This window comes from Polyodon spathula, chromosome 7 (assembly GCF_017654505.1).
Source record: "Polyodon spathula isolate WHYD16114869_AA chromosome 7, ASM1765450v1, whole genome shotgun sequence".
Taxonomy (NCBI): domain Eukaryota; kingdom Metazoa; phylum Chordata; class Actinopteri; order Acipenseriformes; family Polyodontidae; genus Polyodon; species Polyodon spathula.
The window spans coordinates 17,624,231-17,646,094 of record NC_054540.1 but is presented as its reverse complement, the minus strand read 5'-3'; the positions used below and the strand labels follow the sequence as shown (position 1 = coordinate 17,646,094).

Below are 21,864 nucleotides of genomic sequence, written 5' to 3'. Positions count from 1 at the left end.
AAATAAATGAATAAATAAACCAAAATAAATGACAGCTGTCTGCAGGTTGACGTTAAAACACAGCAAATCTACAGTTAATATTATTGCTCTATTTACACATACCTTTTTAAAAATCAGCACCAACAGAAACACTCTTTTACAACCAATACACATTCTAAATTGACAAGAATGTACAGTAAATACAACTGGTAGCTCTTTCATCACAGACAAAGGATGAGCGGTAAGCAATGTTATCTGGTAATTTAGCCTGAAAGGCTTTGAAACTCTAGGTTTATAAACACAGTGGATGCTAAAACATATATGCACTTGTTCAGATGTTAACATGCTGTAATGTAACACACATTTATTTTTTATTTTTTTTTACACAGTATATTCTGTATTCTTTAAGTGAGGTCCACATTATAGTGTACTCAGCTTTTTCAATGACTGTCCAAAAATAAATAAATAAATAGAGAATGTAAGTAAAGTTAGTATCTGGGGAAGACCTGATTGGTATGACAGGATTATATGCTCCAATCCTAAGGTTTAAAGCAATATTGTCCCCCAGATAACACTATATCAACACAAGGGGACAATAGTCTTTCACAAAACAGGAAATATCCAGTCCATTTTATTAAACCTTCAAAATATTGTATTTCTCCAAGACTTCTCTAAGTCTGTGTTTTTGGGAGGGGGGGGGGTATTGCTAAAAGATGGCAGTAGATGTTTTTGTTACAACTTTTTACATTTAGAATATGTTGAAGCTCATCTTCAGAAAGCTGAGCCATTTTTAACCCCTTCTGCTATAAAAGGTGAGCACGTTAGTTGCCACTGTTAAAGACTAGTGCAAACTATAATCTGTCACATGACGGCGTTTTAATGGATTTTAAAGGTTTAAAGATTTAATAAAAAATATAATGCATGGATTGTGCAAAGTAAAATATACAGAGCACTTTGTCAGTGTTTTATCTGCCTTAAGTATATTTGTGTAACACTCTGTCTGGGTTTTTGCACACAGCAGGCTATAAAACCCATATTAATCTATAAGGGTTTTTTTTTCAACACTATATAAAATCTTCTTGTAAACGCAGTTTAAGAAAGCTGAGCAGTATCAGTAGTGGCGCAAGGCCAAATTGGAACAGACACAGAAATATTTACTGTACCCGCCCATATTTTAATATTAATTAGGTCATCTGAATTTTGAAGGACAATTTCTCAACATAAAAGAAAACTGCATAAATTATGAACCCAAATTGCCAAAAGGTACTACCAAAATATCATGCTTGACATTTTCTGGATGTAAACCAAGCAAATCTGCACGATGGAGTTCAGGTAGTAGTTGGTGCTCCATTGAGAGTTGCTGATCTGACTTTGTTGTGTTATTTGTGTATTGGAGAATTCTGTTAAAAAGAATCCGGAAAATATACGATACACTAAGTGTGACTTGTATTATCTACGCATGCTTTTTTGTCTATTTAATTGCTGAAAGATAGATATGTTTGACAGAGAGAAATTGTTTAATTTCTATTGTGGTTATTTTTGCTGGCAATCCTTCTGAGAGGTCAGGATATTATTCACAGCAGGGTTAGGAGCATCAGCCCCTATTTGGGAAGTATTCACATATGTAGAATAAGGCTTCCTTGCTGATGCAGGATAAAAAAAAAAGGTTGTGTAGATTGCTTGAGGTGAAGTTTTGCCAGCAGAAAACCATATCTTTATACCAAGGGTACTAAACTAAAATGAGTAATGTGATTTATCTTTGTTTATTCTGACTAAGTAAATGATCAAGAAAAAGTATCGATTCAGTCCAGCTCTTAAAATCTCTTTTTACACAGAGCCATAAATGTCTTAAAATGATATGCACAAATGTTGTTATTCATAATTGGCATGCTGGTAATGTTTTAGTCATATCAATCTAAGTGAGATGATTGTTTAAAGTATATACATACATATAGTCATCTGAAAGCAGCCCTGTGTGTCACTGTTTTTTACTGTATTATGCCTCATTGTGGCATCAGGGGAATGACGTTGGGATTTTCTGGCATTAAATGCTTAAATCAAAATGCTATATATCAGTAATTGTGTGAAAAATTGCAAACAATAATGCTAATGTAAATGGCTTAAGGGGTGGTTTAATCAAAACGCCATTTTATACCCTGCCGTATGGGCACCCATATCATTTATACTGCAGGAACACCCCACTTCAAATAAGGGGCAGCAATGTGAAAGATTTGAATACAAGTCACTGTAATTATCTTCATGTCAAAATTCATAGACATGCTTATAAAACAGACTCACAAAGTTACTCAGCCCTATATGTTGATTTATGACCTTTTGGGTGGCCTCTACACTCTTAATTGATTTTAATAATACTTTCAGAAATTGACATTGAGATATCAAATATATTTTGGAGCACATGGATTTCCTATTCTGAAATTGTGTGTATTTGCAAGCTGCTGAAAAACACATACAAAATCCATTCATGCACAAGTTGGCTGCATTGTGTAAAAAAAAGTAAACACATTCAACTATGAGTAATTTAGGACAATAGTACTGTAATATCTAGAATCGTCATGAACTTGTAATGTAGCTAGACACCTCATACACTGATTTTTGATCAAGTAAACTGGGCACCCGAGGCCACCAAAGATGCAATTTTCTATTGTATCAGCGCCCCCTCTGGTGAAAAAGTATATGCCTGTCATTCTTAGTCCGCTGTGTACAAATGAATGAAAACTTGGTAATATATGAAAGAATACATTTATTTTCAATCAAGCATCAATTCATAGCAATTCCTTTTCGGGCCAATCTCCATAGCTTCATGCCAGTCCCACTTTTATGAATGAACCTTAATTACAAGCCAGATGTTGATAATGAACAACAACAACAATATTTCTAGGGATATGAGGCAAGTAAAAACTCTCCTCATTGAATCAAGTCAGATTTAGAGAGTTAAGAGTATATTATTATCATCTGTGAGAAACATAGGCCCCACACTATTACAACTAGGCTTTCTAGACAACAGGGACTACATTTTAGAACAGGGTTTTTTTTATTTTTTTTTATAAACAGACAAGAAAATAGAGACTGCATTTTCAGCCCATTTCCGTAGCCATGAAGTTAACTTCATATTCAGCAATACATAACTCAATAATACAGAAGAAATATTCTGGCCTATATCTGACTTAATACAATCTAAAAAAATGTAATAACTCCACATATGAAAGACAGGTGACCTTTACAGTAAGGCTGTTAACCATTGCATTTCACACCTGCACTATAAATATAACGGCTGTGGAACACAAAATTTTTTCATAAAAATGGATTCCCTCCCAGTGATGGATTATCATTTTCAAAAGCACTTTCAAAATGGGTAATGGTCTGACGAGTGTAAATTTACTAGCATTGCCTTTTGGAATCAATGCTTGCCTTTTCCGATAGGCGCTTTAATATTATTATAGTGATTGAAACTTCTTGTATTCAGAATGAAGAAGCACAGAAACAGAGCACAGAAGTTTAATCTCATATTTCATTTGTTTTAATGTTCCAAACAAAACAAAAAATATCTGGAAAACCTGGTAACACATTGTCAAAAATAATTGATGTTATCAGGAGCAAGAGATTATGATTTTAGTAATTATATACGGTAAGAATACAGCTAGATGGTAAAGATTGTGCATGTAGTTGTGTCTGTGTTTTGTCTACATCCATGAATTTAACAGAAAACATACACCTTATTTTCAGTACCTCTATCTTACTACTGAGTGCTTCATAGTAATGAATCAATATTATTTATGTCCATATCCTAGTTAGAGGTGTACCATTGAACCATTACACCATATGAATACATGCAAAACACTGCATCTCAACCAGTCTTAATTAATGCTGCCACATCTGGGGTAAAAAAGTGTTTACCTGTAATTGATATAGAACTATAGCGTTCCTGAGCTGTGTAATGCGTGTCAATTCAATATGTCAACGTATAGTAAGATTGAAGCCTAGCATCAAAGATGGTTTGAAAAAATGCTGTAACATTGTATTTTACATTCAAAATATCTACGTGTAGCACAGTTCAACATTGATTCTGTGAGTGCGGTATCAAAATAAACATATGTTTTTCTACTTCTTAAAGGAATTCTTCTGACTCTGCAGGATACACAATTACCCGCCATTGTCATTTCTGACAGTAAGTGATTAAGTATTCTTGTCCAGTCACCGTTACAGTGTCTAATGTATCTGGCACCGAGGCACTGCAGTGGGAGAAAGGAGGGAGTCAGTTACATGATTTAAGACATTGTGTAGGAGTAGAATGTAGAACTGTGATCACTGCGGCAGCTATTCCTGTGATCTTTAATCTGAACATTGCTTTTCCGTTGATACAATAAAAGACCTCTGAATGAACATACACTAGAAGGATTTATTTTTTAAAGATGCTTCTATCCTTTCCTTTCTTCAGGTTTTTGCTAGAATGAATAACTGCAGGTAAAGCTGGGCCCCATCGCTGACTCAACACTATGTAGTCAACCTTTTCTTCTCTAGGGTGGTCTCGACAGCTCAAAACAATTATGATTTAGCTCAAATATCCAGAGCTGCAAACTTCATTTAAATTTACATCTTTTTAAAATGAAGAAATTGTCTCTAAAAAGGGAGCTGTGGTGATGAGGAGTGCATGGGTCCTTTTAGAATCGGTAAAACTGTGCCAGACAGAGAGTTTTCATGCTGCATCAGTTGCTTTATTGCATAAAAGCTGCTAAAATCTGCCACCTTATTTCCACTGTGTGTTGTCCATGAAGATTAATTAATACTATTTTTGTTTTCAAGCAAAGTTTTTATGTTTTCTTGGTCTGTAATTCATTTGAGGGACTGCCAATAGTCAAATTGAAGGCTGAAGGGCTTAATCTAATTATTTACGAGGCTGGGGAGGGCTGTAAGAAGCATGCTTATCTCTCAGTTGGAAAGTCATCAGTTTGAGTCCTCCTTGGATATACCTCCTCTTCTAATACTCTTTGCTACAGTACTCTTTGCAGATTAATTCTTTAAGCCCACTATTGCAGGCTCATTTTTCACAGACTTTCTCTGAGAGACTACACCATTTCCAACCAGAGTACAGATAGCAGGGAAGACCATGAGAGACAAATCATGACTTAATCACAAAGGAAGTTTTTTTGTTTGTTTGTTTTGTTTTTGTAGTGCAGTTGATTCTGGCAAGGGGATAAAGAAGATAAAGAAAAGAAGATTAAGTAATAACCAGATCACTCAACATAGCAAACTCAAAAAGTTTATTTTAAAAGGCACACCGCTCAAAGATTAAAAAAAGCTCAATCTATGATTATGTGCAAACAGTTCCATCTGGAGAAGAGATGATCTGACTCCATCATAAGGCCATTGAAATTTAAAACATGCTTTATACCAATGTCATTAAATGCAGGGAAATACAAAAGAATTGCATGGAATGCCTTGGTAGAGATTAAGGAATAATATTAGAATACAAAAAAATAAAAGGAACAACAACAAAAAGTCACATGTACCCTGTGTACTTACAGCTGCATGATGAGGTACAGGTGATTTGGGCTCTCATAAATATCTTCTAAAGCAACAATATTTTCATGCTTGATTCTGAAAAAGAAAAAAAAAAGACCATTTGAAAACGTAAGAACTTATTTTAAATTCTGTACAAAATAATATGAAAACTGTATATACAAATATCCTTAGCCTTTTATTTCTATGGCAACCATATGGTACAACCCTCCCAGAATCTATCTATAAACTGTAGGATATCAAACTATATATAGCTTGGCTGATGCTTATCAGGAACCAGCACTGCCAGGTAATGTCCTGTAGCTACATTAGTTGACTGTCCCAAGAAAATGCTGTGTCTCAAGGTACAGTGAAAGCGATCTATATAAGTAAGGACAATACATACACACACACATACACAAATATTTTCAAATACTTTTCTTACTGCATTATTATATTTTCTCATTTCATCAAAAATTGTAGAATAATTCTCCATAGAGCATAACTCACAAAGCCTGTTTCGTACTGATTTTGGATGTTACCTTAGATAAAGGGGTCTACGATAAGTTCTAATCTGGGTCCAGTGAAACCATCCTGTCTGTTTCACCCAAAACTGTACAATCGTTAAGATCACAAAAAGCAAACTTATTTGGATCTTAGTTATCATTATGCACATTCAATTTAAGGCTTTGTGCATGTTCTGAAGATATCTATTTGGATATGTGCACATGTGTGAGTAAAGAGTAGAACCACAAACAGTGAATGACAGTAGTAGCATATCCCTGCTGCTGACAGCCAATGTAATTCAGCCCATGTTTTTCTCTAGGCAGTACAAGAGCAATACTAACATATTGGCAGTGTATGTATAGGCTTGGTTGCAGACTTGTCTATAGGGAGAAGGTTGCACTGGGTTCAAATGAAAACCAACACATGGCTTCTTCAACACTGCAATGTAGTCTACAGCCCAGAACCTTCTGACAAGAGGTAACAACAGTGCAGTAAATCTCTCCCTACATACTCTAGCAGAGGTGCTATGTACCTAATACTAAAGAATAGCCCATTTAAGCATGGCTGAATGGTTTAAGGCTGGTTTATGATTGGTGACAATTAGCTCCTCATCTATTAGTGATCTAGCTTTTACTGTAACTTCAGAAAACAGTGTTTGTATTTTAAACTGTAACTGAAGCTGAACTAAAGTAAGCTGAAATACAATCTGTTAACAAGTCACTTCTGGAAATGTTTTGCTTGTATTGATATTCTATTTAAGTTCAAAATCAAATACAGTACCCTGATTATAATGATGTAGTCAGGAGTCAAACAGACTATGCAATTCGAGTTCCACCTTATGCAGAGAATGCAGGAAGTAGTGGAATGGAATTATGGGCACAATGGGAGCCTTGCCCAGGCTGTCGTATAACCTATTTGTTACTTTAAAGGGCTGCACTGTAAAATGCATGAGTTTTGCATTGGCTTTGATAGGATTAGCATAACATTTCATTATTTCAGTTTATCTCTGTGATCAAGGTCCTTTCAGACAGGGAAAAGCTGTCAGCTGTAAAAAATGTATCCCTAACATTCTCTACACTGTTACGATGATGCCACCTTATAAATATACTGTATTCTGCAACTAATTAATTTTGTTCTGTTTTTGACCAAGTTAAAATGTCAGGCCTCCACTCTCTGTAGAGAACATTAGTAACTTTCACCAATAATTATAATTTTTGAATCTACTGGCTTCAATTTTATTGAGGAAACTAAAGGGGAAAGCATACATAATGCATCACTACTGGGTCTTTAAGAACTGTTAAAGCTGTATGTGGTACGTGTGTGTGTGTGTGTGTGTAGAGTATGTGCTTATGTGCTTTGTTTTTAATATTAGTGTGGCAGGAAATGGTGTTGCGGCGACTCAGACCAGAAGGAAACACACACAGGTCAGGTAACTGCAGTTTACAGGCAACGCGGCATGCGCCGTTTATTAAATAACACAAAATTCAATATTTACACAAAAATAAACACTGCTCACATAGCACAAAAATAAAAGGTTTAAACAAAAACAAATCACAAACACAAAATACAAATATAGGTCAGGCTGGGCGATCGCCTTCACTGTTCCTATATCTGCTGTTTTTAAATGACTCTCACGCTCACTCTCCCGTTCTCCACTTCCAAACATCCACCCGGAGTGCAGAGAGCTGCAAGTATTTATGCAGGTGACCATCTCCCGATTAAGAACAATTTAATCACTTAATTAATTCGGGAGATGGCCACCTTCTGCACGGGTTTTATAATGTGGATGGGACTTCCCATCCACGCTGCAAAACAATAACAAAACTAAAACACAGCTACGCCTTCATACAATAAATAATAAACAAAATAAAACACAATACAATAAACAAATACAAAATAACACAGGGGCGGAGGGGGAGACCCCAATCTAAAAATAAAAAAAATAGGGTTAAACAGCAGGGCTTTCCTACCGCCCTGTTACAATTAGTCTGTACAGAAATACACAATATTCACAAACAAAAGCTAAAATCAAAATCTTGAACATCAAAGTTTTAAGAAAATACATTATCTACTAGCCCTGGATATAAAAAACGATGGCTGAAAACATTCAGATTGAGTCATTATATATAATTGTCATTTCAATTAATTTGTGTAATTCCTGAATTCCACATAATTAGAATAGCAGCAGTTATCTCAGGATCCAGAATGCTGTGTAGGTACTGTGGAGAGTGAGAGGGTCTGTGAAACAAGCAGAATAGTGGGATCTGTAGAACCTAGCAACTGCAAATACTGCAGATATCCAACCTTGAACGACAGTTCTTAAAGAGCCATAAAAAGCTGAACAAAAAGATTTTTAAATCTTTGTTTTTTGATATTTAAATTCCATAATCATTCCAACTTTCCTTTACCCAGCAACACAGAAAAACTGTTACTGGCACATAAACATTTGCATTCAATTAATTTTTTTAACTAATCAGAGTTCACAGCAGGTTTATTTCAAGACCTGTTCACTTGATTTTAGTGTTTACTGCTTGCTTAAAAAAAATGACCATTGCATGTTTTTTTTTTTTTTTTCATTTTTTTATGAACTTTTGTTTTTATGGACAGAGCAGCAGCTGAAACAGAGCCCAATTCGATTAGTTTTATTGCTGAAAGGCTACATTTACGAATATTTGGTTATGTGATTATCAGAGTCAATATGGAGCAATATTTACTGGAATTAAATTAGCACAATATTGATGATAATTTCTACTAATGTTGCTTGTAATAAAAAGGTAATTGATTTTGGCCCAGTTCAATGTGACTGTTTATGCTGCTGTGTTACAGACCACCACAAACAGGAGGTGGGAGGAAATAAAAAATACCCATTTTAAGAGAGGTACAGTATAAGAATATAATCGTCTTCACAGTCTTGCACCAAGGTCAACCCTGTTAACCCTTAGCGGTCCATTTATTCAGAGCTTGTCAGGCACGTCAGGTCCAATTTATTTTCACACGCGTTGTTTATTTTACATGTGTTATTTAAATTTTTTTTTTTCCAGAGTAAAACAGGTTTAAAAGTCACTGAATCACAAAAGTACACTCAGTACTGTATCTCCAGCCACCCCTTGTTTGCTGTATTTTTCACATACCTCTTTATAGACGTGCATACTGATAAATCCTCTCTTGATCACTTGTTTTATCACCAAACTCCTCAATAATGTGATCCAGGTCATTAAGTTATTACTATAACATCTCAAAAACCTCTGCAAATGCCAGTGATATTCTCTGAATGCTGGCTGCAGATGCAGCTATCTCCTTTGTTTATGTCCGTGTTATCTCTGTGGTCCATGGGTCTACCAGATACGCCCTTTTTCGGCTTCATTCGGCTCCTATCGGTCTCATTCGGCCATTGAAATGTTTTCTCTAATTTTTCTGGAGAAAAACCGACTAGAGACCTGTGCTTGACTTCTTTTTGATGATGTTGGACAGGGTCCAACATTGGACTGAAAAGGGAAAAACTGTAATGTTGGACCTGGTCCGACAGGACTGCAAAGGTTTAATAGAGAAATATTTGTGAGTGTTTTGTTTGTTTGTTCTTGTTAGTAATTGTCTTTGTTTGTGAATCACCAGACGGCTAACACGTTTCTGGAGCTGTCGCCATGGGCCAGCACAAAGCCGGAACTGCACTTCACTACAGTCACTAAGAAATTGTTATCACCCACCACAAGCACTGCTGCTCGCACCTGAACTGGTGACCACGTTCAGTATAACTGTGGGGCGGATAGCATGTATTTATTATTTGGGCTGCAATCCCTTGTTTTACTCTTTGTGCATTACACATTGAGATTTATTGTTTGGTCACCACACCGGGAGTATAAATAAAAGACCCCCTTTTCCAAACGGATTACAGTCTCCTGCCTGTGTTTGTTCTTGCACTGCATCACCTCTGCACCTGTTCACAATCAGCAGCCACTTTGCCACAATACTGCATTTAGAATGTGCTGAATGAATAGTAATGACTTGCCCTTAATGTGTGACAAGGCAATTACTTTGTTTCTATGGTGACGGTTAAATAAGTGCATCACAATGACAAATAAGGATAGTTGTAAACTAAAACGTTAGGTGTAAACAAGCACATATTTTTTATGATGCACTACATACAATTTAATTGAACCTTTGTCTATGGTCTAAGTCCAACTTTTCATTATACAGTAAATCATGCAAAAGAAATCAACCAATCACAGTTACCAATATGTCAACATTCAAGTACATCCTGTGTATAGAATATACAACACAATTCTAAAGTTAATAAAACAACACCACCACTTTTATTTTTAATAGCAGTTCAGCTACGCTTCGTGGTTCACTCATTCAACCTGCATGGGACGACATCTCTTATACAATAAGCGACACCCAACACACGACATAATAACATAAAGCATAATATTCTTGGTGGAGACAAATAGAACAGAACAACTGCTTTATTATACAGGACATCTACTGGCGACAACTGCAGCCAAATGGTGCCATCTTCCATTGACAATGCAGCAAAGAGAAGAACTAGTCCGTATTAACAACCATTAGTATTACAGGAGTGTAACAGATACTCATCTAATCTCATCTAAATTAGAGTTGATCAAACAGTTCAGATTTCTTGTTTGGCTCTGAGTCAACCTTTCTCACTCTAAAAGTAGAAAATGCTTGAACCAATTATTATATAAATCAAGTACATATCAACACAAGTCATTTTTATTACGTTTTTAAAGATGGCGCCTCACTACTGATCTTTCTCTATTGATTGGTAGCTGCCTGGAACAGCTGCACAGACGGTTGCCATTGATCCATCCATTGATCCTCAATAATTATCGTTAGCTCTTTGCATGCCGTGAATCACCAATTGTACATTTCTCTTTGATAGATGTTGAGATCTTGAAGAACAAGGAGCTTCAATTAAATTTTGTCTGCTTTGGTCATTGATTGACATGCAGGCTGCTGAGAAGTTCTTTCTCATTAAAACCTCTTTGGGAAGGTATGGTATAATAAGACCTTCCCCTGAAACTATCTGTGACTGGTAGAGATTTGTTTCAGCCCTGTGACCTTAACTTTAATAACATTACAGTTCCATGGATCTGTTTTTTTCCCCCACTGTTCTACCCACCATATTTTCAATGTAGCAACGGCTTCCAATATAGCAACTTTATTTAATATGTTGGAAAAATAGGCCTAATAAATAAAATATTTAGTCTCAGCAACTGCTATTTAAATATTATATTAATACAACCCTTTTTTATATATTTGAAAATATATAAAATTGGTTTTGGAATAACTTAAAATATGGGATCAGTGTTTCTGCATCAGATAAGGCTGACTTCTGCTGACTGTATTACAGGGGCGATAATAATAATTTTGGCTTCTGTTAAGCAATCCTTAATGACAAATATTGCCAATTTTTATATCTGTACTGTAAATGACAGCTCTGCAGACAAATGGAGCAGTAAATGGAAAATTGGCTCTAATCTGAGAATACCGTGGTTATCTTAACTTTACTCTTGTTTTTTTGTCATTTGCATATTTTACATTTTAAAACCAGGACTGTCAAACCCTTTGTTAGTTTAGGTGTCTTTAAAATGCAGTTGTATGAAAGCTTAAATAAAAAGGTAAATATAAACACTGCCGGTTGGAATAGTGTACACCCTGTGATTCTAGTCATATCTACAGCATGGGCAGCAGGGCTGTTGCTAGTTCTCAGCAGGGAACTAGGTTTCCAAGCCATGTAGAAGAATAAGCCAGCTATCAAGAAAGTGTGCTGGCATTTTATTCAGTTGTGATGGTTGTGATGGTGATGGTTGGTAATTTAGACCCTGTTTTATGAGCTTGTGGGTCGCTTACTTAAGCACCAGACAGGATTGGGATCCTGACATTACAGGATTTAGAGTGTCGGCATGGCCAGAAAGATCCCATTTGAAGTTGACAACAGACTAGTTCCAGCCTGTGTACTAGGGCTTGTTTTGACAACATAGATGATGGTCAAGACAATGAGTTGGATTCACGTTTGAGAAAAGCACTCACAGCAAATTACAGCAAAGGAAATGGCTGCAGAACAATATTAAATAAATATGGAATACCAAAATCCACAATTAGAGCAATAACTAAAAACCACCAGAGAACAAAATTAACCGAAATGCTCGAAAGAAGTGGACATCCAGGGGGCTCCTGAGTGGCGTATCCAGTACAGTCGCTCCGCGCAGAGTGCAGGATGTGCCCTGTATCCTGGAAATCGCAAGTTCAAATCCAGGCTATGTCACTGCCGACTGTTCCAACTGGCCCAGTGCCAACTGGGGAGAGGCAGGGCTAGGTCGGCCAGGATGTCCTCGGCTCACCCCGCACCAGCAACCCCTGTGGTCTGGCCAGGCACCTGCGGGCTTGCCTGTATGCTGCCCAGAGCTGCATTGCTGCAATTCGTCAAGAAATATGAACAGGAATCTGAAGCATTCTTCAACAAAATTCGCTGGTCCAATAAGATTAAAATAGAACTTTTCCCGAAAAATGAATGACAGTATGTTTGGAAAGCCCTCAATGAAGAAAGCCTTGTACCTACAGTTAAACATGGAGGTGGTTCCATCATGATATGAGGGTGTTTTAGCAGTTCAGGGACTGGAAACATTCATGTGATTGAAAATCAAAATAATGAAGCCATGTATCAAAACATTCTACAAAGTACAATGAAACCCTGCTCGTAAGCCAATTGGCAGACTGTTTATCTTCCAACATGACAACAACCCAAAACATATGGCTAAGTCAACTCTGGAATTCTTGAAGAAAACAAAGATAAAAGATCTGGCGATGACCATTGCAAATCACAAGATTTCAATCCAATAGAAATACTTTGGACTGCTCTGAAAAAAGCTGTAGCCAAGCATTGTGCATCAAATCTGTCTGAGCTGAAGGAAATGTGCACAAACGAATGGGCCCAGTTTCACAAACAAGATGCACATACTGGTTAAAAAATCATCATAAACGCCAGAAAGCCATAATAAAAACAAAGGAGGACACAAGAAATACCAAAGCAGGGGGGCAATATTTTTGTTGTGAACAAATACTTTAAATTAAATCATTTTAGTGATTGCAGAATTGCGGAATCCTGGTAGGATAGGTGATTAAACCTGTTAGTTTATGATTAAAAATAGTGCAGTGCTGGATGTAAAGATGTATGTAAAATAAAATAAAGCAGGTGAGTATAAAACGTTCTTATTACATACCAGTACTGTTTCATAAATGCTAACATTCTGACAATTAAATATAGTTCAATATTGAACACTTGATTTTTTTGATGTTTATAAATAAGGGTTAAATTAACGTTTGGGGAGGGAGGCCAAAATAAGGTCCTGCACCGGGGCCCATCTTCCTCTTCCTCCACCACTGATTCTATCCTGTGAATACATGATACGATGTTATCTATTACAACAAAGGAAAGATGCTACTAAAGGTCCTGTTATACATAAAAACAAATGTAGAAAACAGGACAATTATACTGTTGTTGTTTTTTGCTGCTAAGCAACAGATAAGTAGGATGTATGCTTTTTACGCATGTGTGTGGAACCTTTTTGTCAAGTCCACTTATCAGATTACTCATTATACAGAGCTGAGGGGGGATTTTCAGCAGACAAATAAGCAGTTTCTACAAGTAAAAAAAAAAAGTTTGAAACATAGCTCTTTGTGTCTCAAACAAATTCAGTACAGAATCCATTAGTAGTGAGGACATGTTCTTGGAGTAAATGCAAAAATCCCATAATGCCGTTTTAGAAAGAAATGTAGATGCACAAAAGCAATGACAGAGCGTAAATCGGCTCAAATTGTTTGAAGATAAATTTATTCACATCCCCCGCACTGGCTTAACCATAAAATGAAATTGCAGGTTGTCGGGGCATTTTATAACTGCTAACTACACTATATCAAATATAAAGTAATTGGAACAAAATAGAATTCTCGAGGAGTTATTTTTAATCCCCTACACGGGTCTTTAATGAATCAAGCCCTCATCATATTTGGCTTACTCAAGGAATTGCTCTCACATTCAGGGCTTATCCTAAAGCATATGGTTAGGGTTATGGAATCTGAGATGACTGCTGTAAATATAGAACCAGACATTGGTGGGTATCTTTGCACTCTAGTCTAAGCAGAGGACATACAGCGAATATTTCTGGCAATGCGTTTAGTTTATTGATCAAAAAAGCACTGTCTGGCTGCCCTTTTCTGTGATGGGTGGTGGGAGTGTGCACATTTGTTCCCAGTCAGGTAAAACCACAACTTCAGATAGCTCTTGCTAAGATAGCACTCTGCAGAATTAAAACAGCACACTGGGCAGTGGGGTCTGATCTAAAAATGGACATATTGCAAATAAAATGTAATGTAGTACACTTTACGGAAAGATAAGTTACTATCAATTTGGTGCATGATTCTAGAATCACTTTTGTATGGTTTCTGAAAGCCTGCTAACAATGTAAGTTTTACATTATCAAACATTTAAAGGGGGGTTAAGATAAGTTAAGGCATGACATTACCCCAGTGGGTTTAAATGATACACTACCAATATATTTTCAGCTTTGATATCTAGCTTTTTATGAGTCCCTTTACGGGCCCTATCAAAATAATACTTGCTGACTGCTGTAATAAACCAAATATCGTTTAAAACTAACAAAAGTCGTCTATATTGCTATTCATAAAATGATCTGAGCAAACAGGTGACTGTCACAGAGCACTTTATGAATGGGTATACAGTCGTTCAAGAACGAAACACATTTCCATGCACACACATAAGATTTCCATTCTTAACTGCAGGACCAATAAATAAATAAATAAACAAAAAGCACTATAAGAAGGTGTTTGAAGAATAATAATAATAATAATAATAATAATAATAATAATAATAATAATAATAATAATAATAATAATAATAATAATAATAATAATAATAATAATAATAATAATAGTAGCATTATTCATGCAAACTGTTAGCCGCAGATCATGGCAAGGAAATAATAATAAAATAACTGTCTACTCTCAGTCTCTCACTTGCTCTCCCCTTTACAGCGCTGTTTCAAAATGACTATGGAGAGAATACGTTCTTTTGTGAGTGTATATTTATATTAAACATGTTCCTTCATATAAAGCTACAGATTTTTTTTCAAAACAGGCAGTGATAATCATGAGTATGTCAAACTGTAGAACAGAGCAAGTGTAGTAATAAAAAAAAAAGGTCTTTAAAAAAATTTCTGCCGAGGCTGTCGTTAGTTTAGACTTGACTGTAGAAAGTGTTCAATAACTCCAAGTTGTCGACAGCATTTTGCTGTCGTTTAAGCTTCTGAATAGCAGGTTGATGCTCAGGACCGAATAAAACATTATACTAATGCGGTAATCGTTAACATCTCTTTCAATTAGTTAGAAACATGCCTTCATAGACGAAAATCATTGGGGCTTAACGACGCATCTGAATTATCTCTTATGAATAGCAACTGACGTTAAATAGGCGGCTATGGGCGGAATCCGATCACTTACTCCTGTTTTCTCATTTTGACAGCCATTAACCCTTTATGAATAGACCCCCTAGTGTCCACAGAGACTAAGAAGAAAACATGATGATATTTTGTATCTCTGAAATGGTAGACGTAGTTCTTCTGTTTTAATTAAAAAGCCCAATAGGAATTAATCACTTAGGAAAAAATTTGCAATTTGGTGCTGCAAAGTAAAACAGTCAGTTCAACAATACTTAATGAACCAATATGCAGATTTAAAAAATCTGTGTTCTAACATACATTTAAAACTTAAAAATAACTTAAAATAATAAAAAAAAAAACCTTAAAAAAAAACTGGGGAAAATAAATGTTGATCAGATAAATAACAAAAGCAGAAAAAACCACTACATGCTGTAAATGAGTGTCAAAAGATAAACCATTAGATAATATGAGGTGATTTTTGATTTTCCTATAAACATCAGAGCTTATTAGGACTCAGTAGGATTGTTTCTTTCTACTCTCGCTCAGGGCCTGCATGTTTACTGGCACAGCTGGGTGTCCATTATTTCTTGCATTGTATTACTGTGCTTGGGTGAAACAGGTAGCATGTACTTACTTTCTGAGAACAGCAATCTCGTTCTCTATGCTGCTTTCCTTGCCCTTCAGTGCTTTCTTTGGGATACACTTGACGGCAAACATTTTCCCAGTGGACTTCTCCTCAGCCAGCACAACTTCTGAAAATGCTCCACTGAAAGAAACCAAAAATGCAGTACCTATTACTTTCTGTTTTGTCACTATTGCAGAGCAGCACAGTGCATTTGTTAAAAATAATATTATAATGCGAGTCAACATTTCTGTCATGTTGCAGCAGCTCAGGAAGGTTTTAACTGAAGATGTTTATTTTGAGCCAAAATCATAATTCTTATTACTATTTTGAGCCAAAATCATAATTCTTATTACTATTTTGAGCCAAAATCATAATTATTATTACTCTCACCACCACCCCCAAGAGAAGAGTTCTATGAGACTGGGCTGAAGCATAACCAATCAGTTTGAGGAGGCTCACACTAAGTGCCTTCATGATCACTAAAACTTAATTCGGTCTAATTTTTGTATCTTGTAAGTGGCAATCTGCAGCTGCCATGTGAACGAGATTATACTTCTCAGGGGTTCTGTATCTTGTTGACATTAATTAATATAAAGAACAGCCCATATGAATCAGATGAGTCACATCTAGTTTCTAATATTGACTGCACTGTTGGGGCTCATTGACTCTGAAAGGTATATGGCCCTGGATGTTTGAGTACAGTGGTTCTCAAACTGGAGGGTGCAGACTATATTCTGTGGGGGTGTTGGAAGGTTCAGGGTCTTTTTTTTTTGTGTGTGTGCTGGGGGAGGGGTCAAGTATCACAGACAAGAGGAAACAAAAAGTTTGACAACCACTGCTCTAGTAAATAGGTGACTGGGCTGGCACTGCTATATTTCCTAACACTCTACATTCCAAGCCATTAAGCTTTGATTTGTTGGTTTTGTTTTATTTTTTTAATCTTTTTTTTTTCATCTGCCAGCCTGACAAGTGTTATTCCTGGGTGTTCCTGGCCTATGTGTCACAGCTGGAAAGCAGGGGAAATGGATTAGCATTAACCCATCTTTATAACAGCTCATGTGTGTGGATCAGTCTCTTCAAATGTTAATTTCTAGCACTGCTGAAGAACCACTTCAAACTGACAGGCAGGAGTTGTTATTCCCAGGTATAGCTTACAATGGTATTAGAAAACTGTTCACAATATTACATATTAACAAATAAATTGTAAAGCATACTTAGAAAGCTTTGCTATACTTCGATTATTGCTCATAAAATCCTTTCTTCTAACTCTAAACCTAACCCTAGCCTTCAGTGGCTGTTCAGTGGTAAGTTTAAAGGACAATAATTGCAGAACATTTGACCTGTGAACTACCTTTTGTTGTAGCCATTAATGACAACTGCATTGCCTGCACTTACAATAGAAGTCATATGATAAAAGCAGAGACACATTAAACACACAGTCATAAGAAAAAAAAAAGTACTGAATGCAAACAACATTCTGCTAAACTTACTGCATGTGTTTCTGTCAGTATTTTGCTTACATTCTTAAAAGGCAACTTGGCAATGAATGGTATGAGATATCAGGTTTATGTTCTGTAATATTTTGATTTACTTTGGAACTTTTGTTGATTTAGTTACTGCATCATAACCTAGTAACTTTTAGAAATTTTAAAACTTATTTTTAGAAGTTTAAAACAATCCTCAACAGAGCTCTCAGAATCTTGTTAACATCTGGGTACAACCACTGGTCTCTCTTCAACAGTCTGCCCCTAGTGGCTGTAGTAAATACTACATTTGCTTAAGTACTGTATAACCAGAATCTTAGAGAACATGTACTTACAGCTTAGACATTCCAAGAGCTTGAGACCACAGAGGTACTTTGAGTTTTAAAACGTCACCAGAGCGTAGTGACGGAAACAATAAATGCTGCAATGTGACTCTAAACAATGACAAGAATACATTAGTTAACATAACTGTGATATTCCCTACCCATACCAGACTGCTCCTTAAAGGATAGGAAGCCTTTTTACCTATACTTTACATTTCCATTACAAGCTTACAATCATTCAGTTTCTGAATTCTTTATTTCCAATACCGAATTGTAATACAGACTAACTTCACTATAACAAACCCTTCTTATAATGAACACCCACTTTTAACAATGCTAACAGCAAGAACCATTTTTTTCAGTGCAAACTAGCCCTACTAGAATGATCATGTACAGGATCGACTCGGATACAATGATCTCAGTACTGACTGACACTGAACTTTCTTCAGTGTCAAGTGTGTTATTCAAAGATTACCTATTGTAGTATGACTCATGCATGACGAATGCAATCGTTGCCTGTCAGTCATCTTCACACAATCTATGCTGGATAGTTTTTTCAAAAGAAAGGACATGTAATTACTGTATTCAGCATGTTAAAGTACATTCTTTCCTTTTTCATTTCTTTACTGTTTTCTTTTAAACATACCTGTAGCAGGGTGATTGCTCTGCACGGGGGGGAATTAATATTGGTGCAATTTATATGTGGAAACGGGTTTGTTTTGTGTGCTTTTTGGAGTTGTTATGGTTCCATCCATCCATTATCAATAATCGCGTAATCCTTTTATAGTTACCATCGTTGGTAGCGTTACATGACCAGTTTGTTTACTTTCTGTTTTGTGTTTAATAAATCCTGCGCGTCTGTGTTTCAACTCCAACTCCTCTTCTTGCACTGTGGTTACCCACACGTGACATGAGTACCCTGTCACAATATCGTTTAAATGTTGATCAATGTGAAGGAATCTTCATACAAGTACTATATATTGATGTTCAATTCAACTTTGCCATTTTGCCATTATTCTGATACAGAAAAATGCCAAACCCTATTATATTGAACACCCTGATACAGCGAACATTTCTCCTGGCCCCAGGGGGGTTAATTATAGTGAAGTTAGCCGGTTTACACATAAATATTTGCATCTCATTTGCAAAGTTTTCCCTAAAGACTGCAGTTGTAATCATTCTTTAGTTGCAGATTAATCATACAGGGAAAGCACTTATATAAACCATTTACAAAAGATTACCCATGTTCAGTTTACCATTATTAACTACTATATATACAAAAAGAAAAGAAAAACATTTCTTTTAATGTAATGTAATAATGTAATTTTATTGCAATAATGTAATGTGTTACAGTTTAAGGGAAGTTAAGTTACTATCAGTTTGGTGCATGATTATAATCTATGCAAGCCCAACCGAAGAATTAATCTGTAATATATAAAACCTTATGGAAATGAAACCAGAGGCTATAAGAAATAGCCAAATCAAAGAAGTAAGATGCAACCATTTTGCAGTTTTTTAATGGAAATCAGAAATTATAAGAAATGGTAGGTGAACAAAATATACACTTAATTCTGATAATATAAAGTGCATGTGGCCCTTACTAATTGAGACACTTTTGTATCACCACCTAAACGTTTTCCATCAAGGCCTGAGAAATTTGACATATGTACTTACTAAGCACACAGGGTTCCACAAACCAAGACACAATGTGCCTGCTTTCAATCAAAATAATCTTTGTTGGAATAGCGTATAATGTCATCATTACAATCATGCAACTGAATCTTATCTCTCTGGTTCAGTGTACTGCTGTGCTATCTAAAATAATACTCAGGCCAGTTTATTGTTCACTGTTCAGAAATCAAGAGAGAAAAAAGGGTACCAGACCGACTGCTGGTTATGTTCTGTATATTATTTTACAATTTCTTCAGTAAATCTGTTCATTTCAACTTTTTAAAAATGTACCCTGAAGCAGTTCCAGTTCTTGTGAAATTAAACTAGCTGTCAGATTGCTGTAGGTGACTATTAGGCTACACAAAGAGAGCTATCTGTTATAACTGAAAGTGTTGCTTTTTCCCTGAGGATCACTGAACTAGAATGTTGGCTGATAGAACTCAAGCGACGATGCTCCTGATATGCAGGGGGAGGGGAGGCTGGACTTTTGTGTACCAACTATAGAGAACCTACATGTCAAAGTATCTGGTCTGTATCATTGATATTGACAAACACACTGGTATAAAAATCAGCTGTGTATCAAATATTAAGACAGTAATACATTTTGCGTACAATATTCATATAACATTGCAGATAGGAAGTCACAACCTCAAATTGTTTCCAAGATTAAATGCTATGACACTGGTGGGAGGGGGGCAGCTTTGCAAAATGAAAGAGTTGATTTTGTTAATTTTTCTTGTATGAAACCCACAACTGAACTTGCCACAGTTGAAGGCAAGCATTTGCTGTATTTATTTTTAAGTGTTAAAATATGTATATTGACACTATTCTTTTAGAAATGGGAATATTATATGGCAATGGGTAAATTTCACAGAAATCATTAAATCTGTGATAACTGTGAAAAAAATACAGCCTTAGTAATCATGGACTCATATTGTTTGGCAATACTGAAAGTAATCATGAGGAAGGATAAAATAAATCACTTCAACATGATGTCAGTGTCTGATGGAGCTTCGAATGAGTGCTCTGTATGTGCCAGGTTTGTTACATATACACATAACAAGGGTCATTGTGGGGGACCAGGTCCTCTACAACTCTGATATTGTTTCTTACTAATCATATACCAGACATTCAAAATAACCATTTGCTGATGTTAGTAAAACAGACCATCTGCACTATCTGTCACAAACATTAAAGCCTTTAAAAAAAAAAAAAATGTTAACAAAATATTTGTTTCAGGGATGTACGCCTGTTGCTATGGTATCATCTTCTTGCACTAATTAGTACATTTCAGTGAACTGCAGTGCTGAGATACAGTTTCTGTATTGAATGTTTGAATAGCTTTTCGTTTCTACAGTATATTAGTCAAACCCCCAGTAAGGCTTAAATGATTCAACAGGTATACATTTTTTTTTAACACTGCCAAAGAAGATAGCTCGTATATTTTAAGTAATGTTTTCATATTACATGGATTCCATGAGATACTAGAATGATACTAATTCCATTCAAATTTTTATATATGGTGCATTTGGGTCTTTCACTTCAAATACACAGCTGTACTATACATACTGTATGATGGACCTACATTTCAAACTAGAAGGATTTCGCCTACAGTAACATGGCCAATCACGCCAATGTGTGCTGGCAAATTATTAAGATCATTGATCTATTGATGTGCAGCTTGTTGGTTTTGGGAAACCCTTTGCTATAGCAATCTGCAACTGTGCGTCATGGAGCTCAGTACAAAGACATTCAGGCGTTAAAGGTTTACAAGCTTCCATAAAAAAGCACACAAATAATACATACAAATAAGTACAGTACAACACTGTCAAATATAGTATTCATATATTTTAAGCAATATGGGACAACCCTTTTGTATTTAAGCCACACAGCGATATAGAGATATCCAGGATACAATGGGTAAAAACAGTTACAAGCAGAACAATCAGCAACAGCTACCCAAGTAAAGATTACAGATTAACAATAAACAACCAGACAATTTAACTGAATCATTTCGTTTGGACAATGTAAGCACACTGTAATCCTAAATACATTATACTGTAGGTGTCTAGACTGACCTTATAAAAAAATGAAGAATTACATAGATTCCCATTCTTTCAACAAAGAAAACAGCAAGTCCAATAGATAATCACCATCTTGATCATGTGTTCAAACTGAAGGTCTGCCATCCTGACAGCTGGTCCTAATGTTGCAACCCATATTTAAATATTTATGAATGCGTGGCAAAGGGGTCAGTTACATCAACAACAGAATGAGGAATC

The 21,864-nt window shown here is 35.9% G+C and overlaps 1 protein-coding gene across 1 annotated transcript in view; it reads right to left on the bottom strand.

The window, feature by feature from the left end:
- The window catches only part of LOC121318275 (calcium/calmodulin-dependent protein kinase type 1D-like), a 92,141-nt gene that overhangs the window by 39,821 nt on the left and 30,456 nt on the right, over positions 1–21,864 (bottom strand). Inside the window, exons 2-3 of the mRNA XM_041254777.1 lie at positions 16,114–16,245; positions 5,521–5,595 (exon numbers count right to left, since the gene is read on the bottom strand). Coding sequence (XP_041110711.1) covers positions 5,521–5,595; positions 16,114–16,245 — 207 coding nt within the window. The remainder of the gene's footprint in view (positions 1–5,520; positions 5,596–16,113; positions 16,246–21,864) is intronic.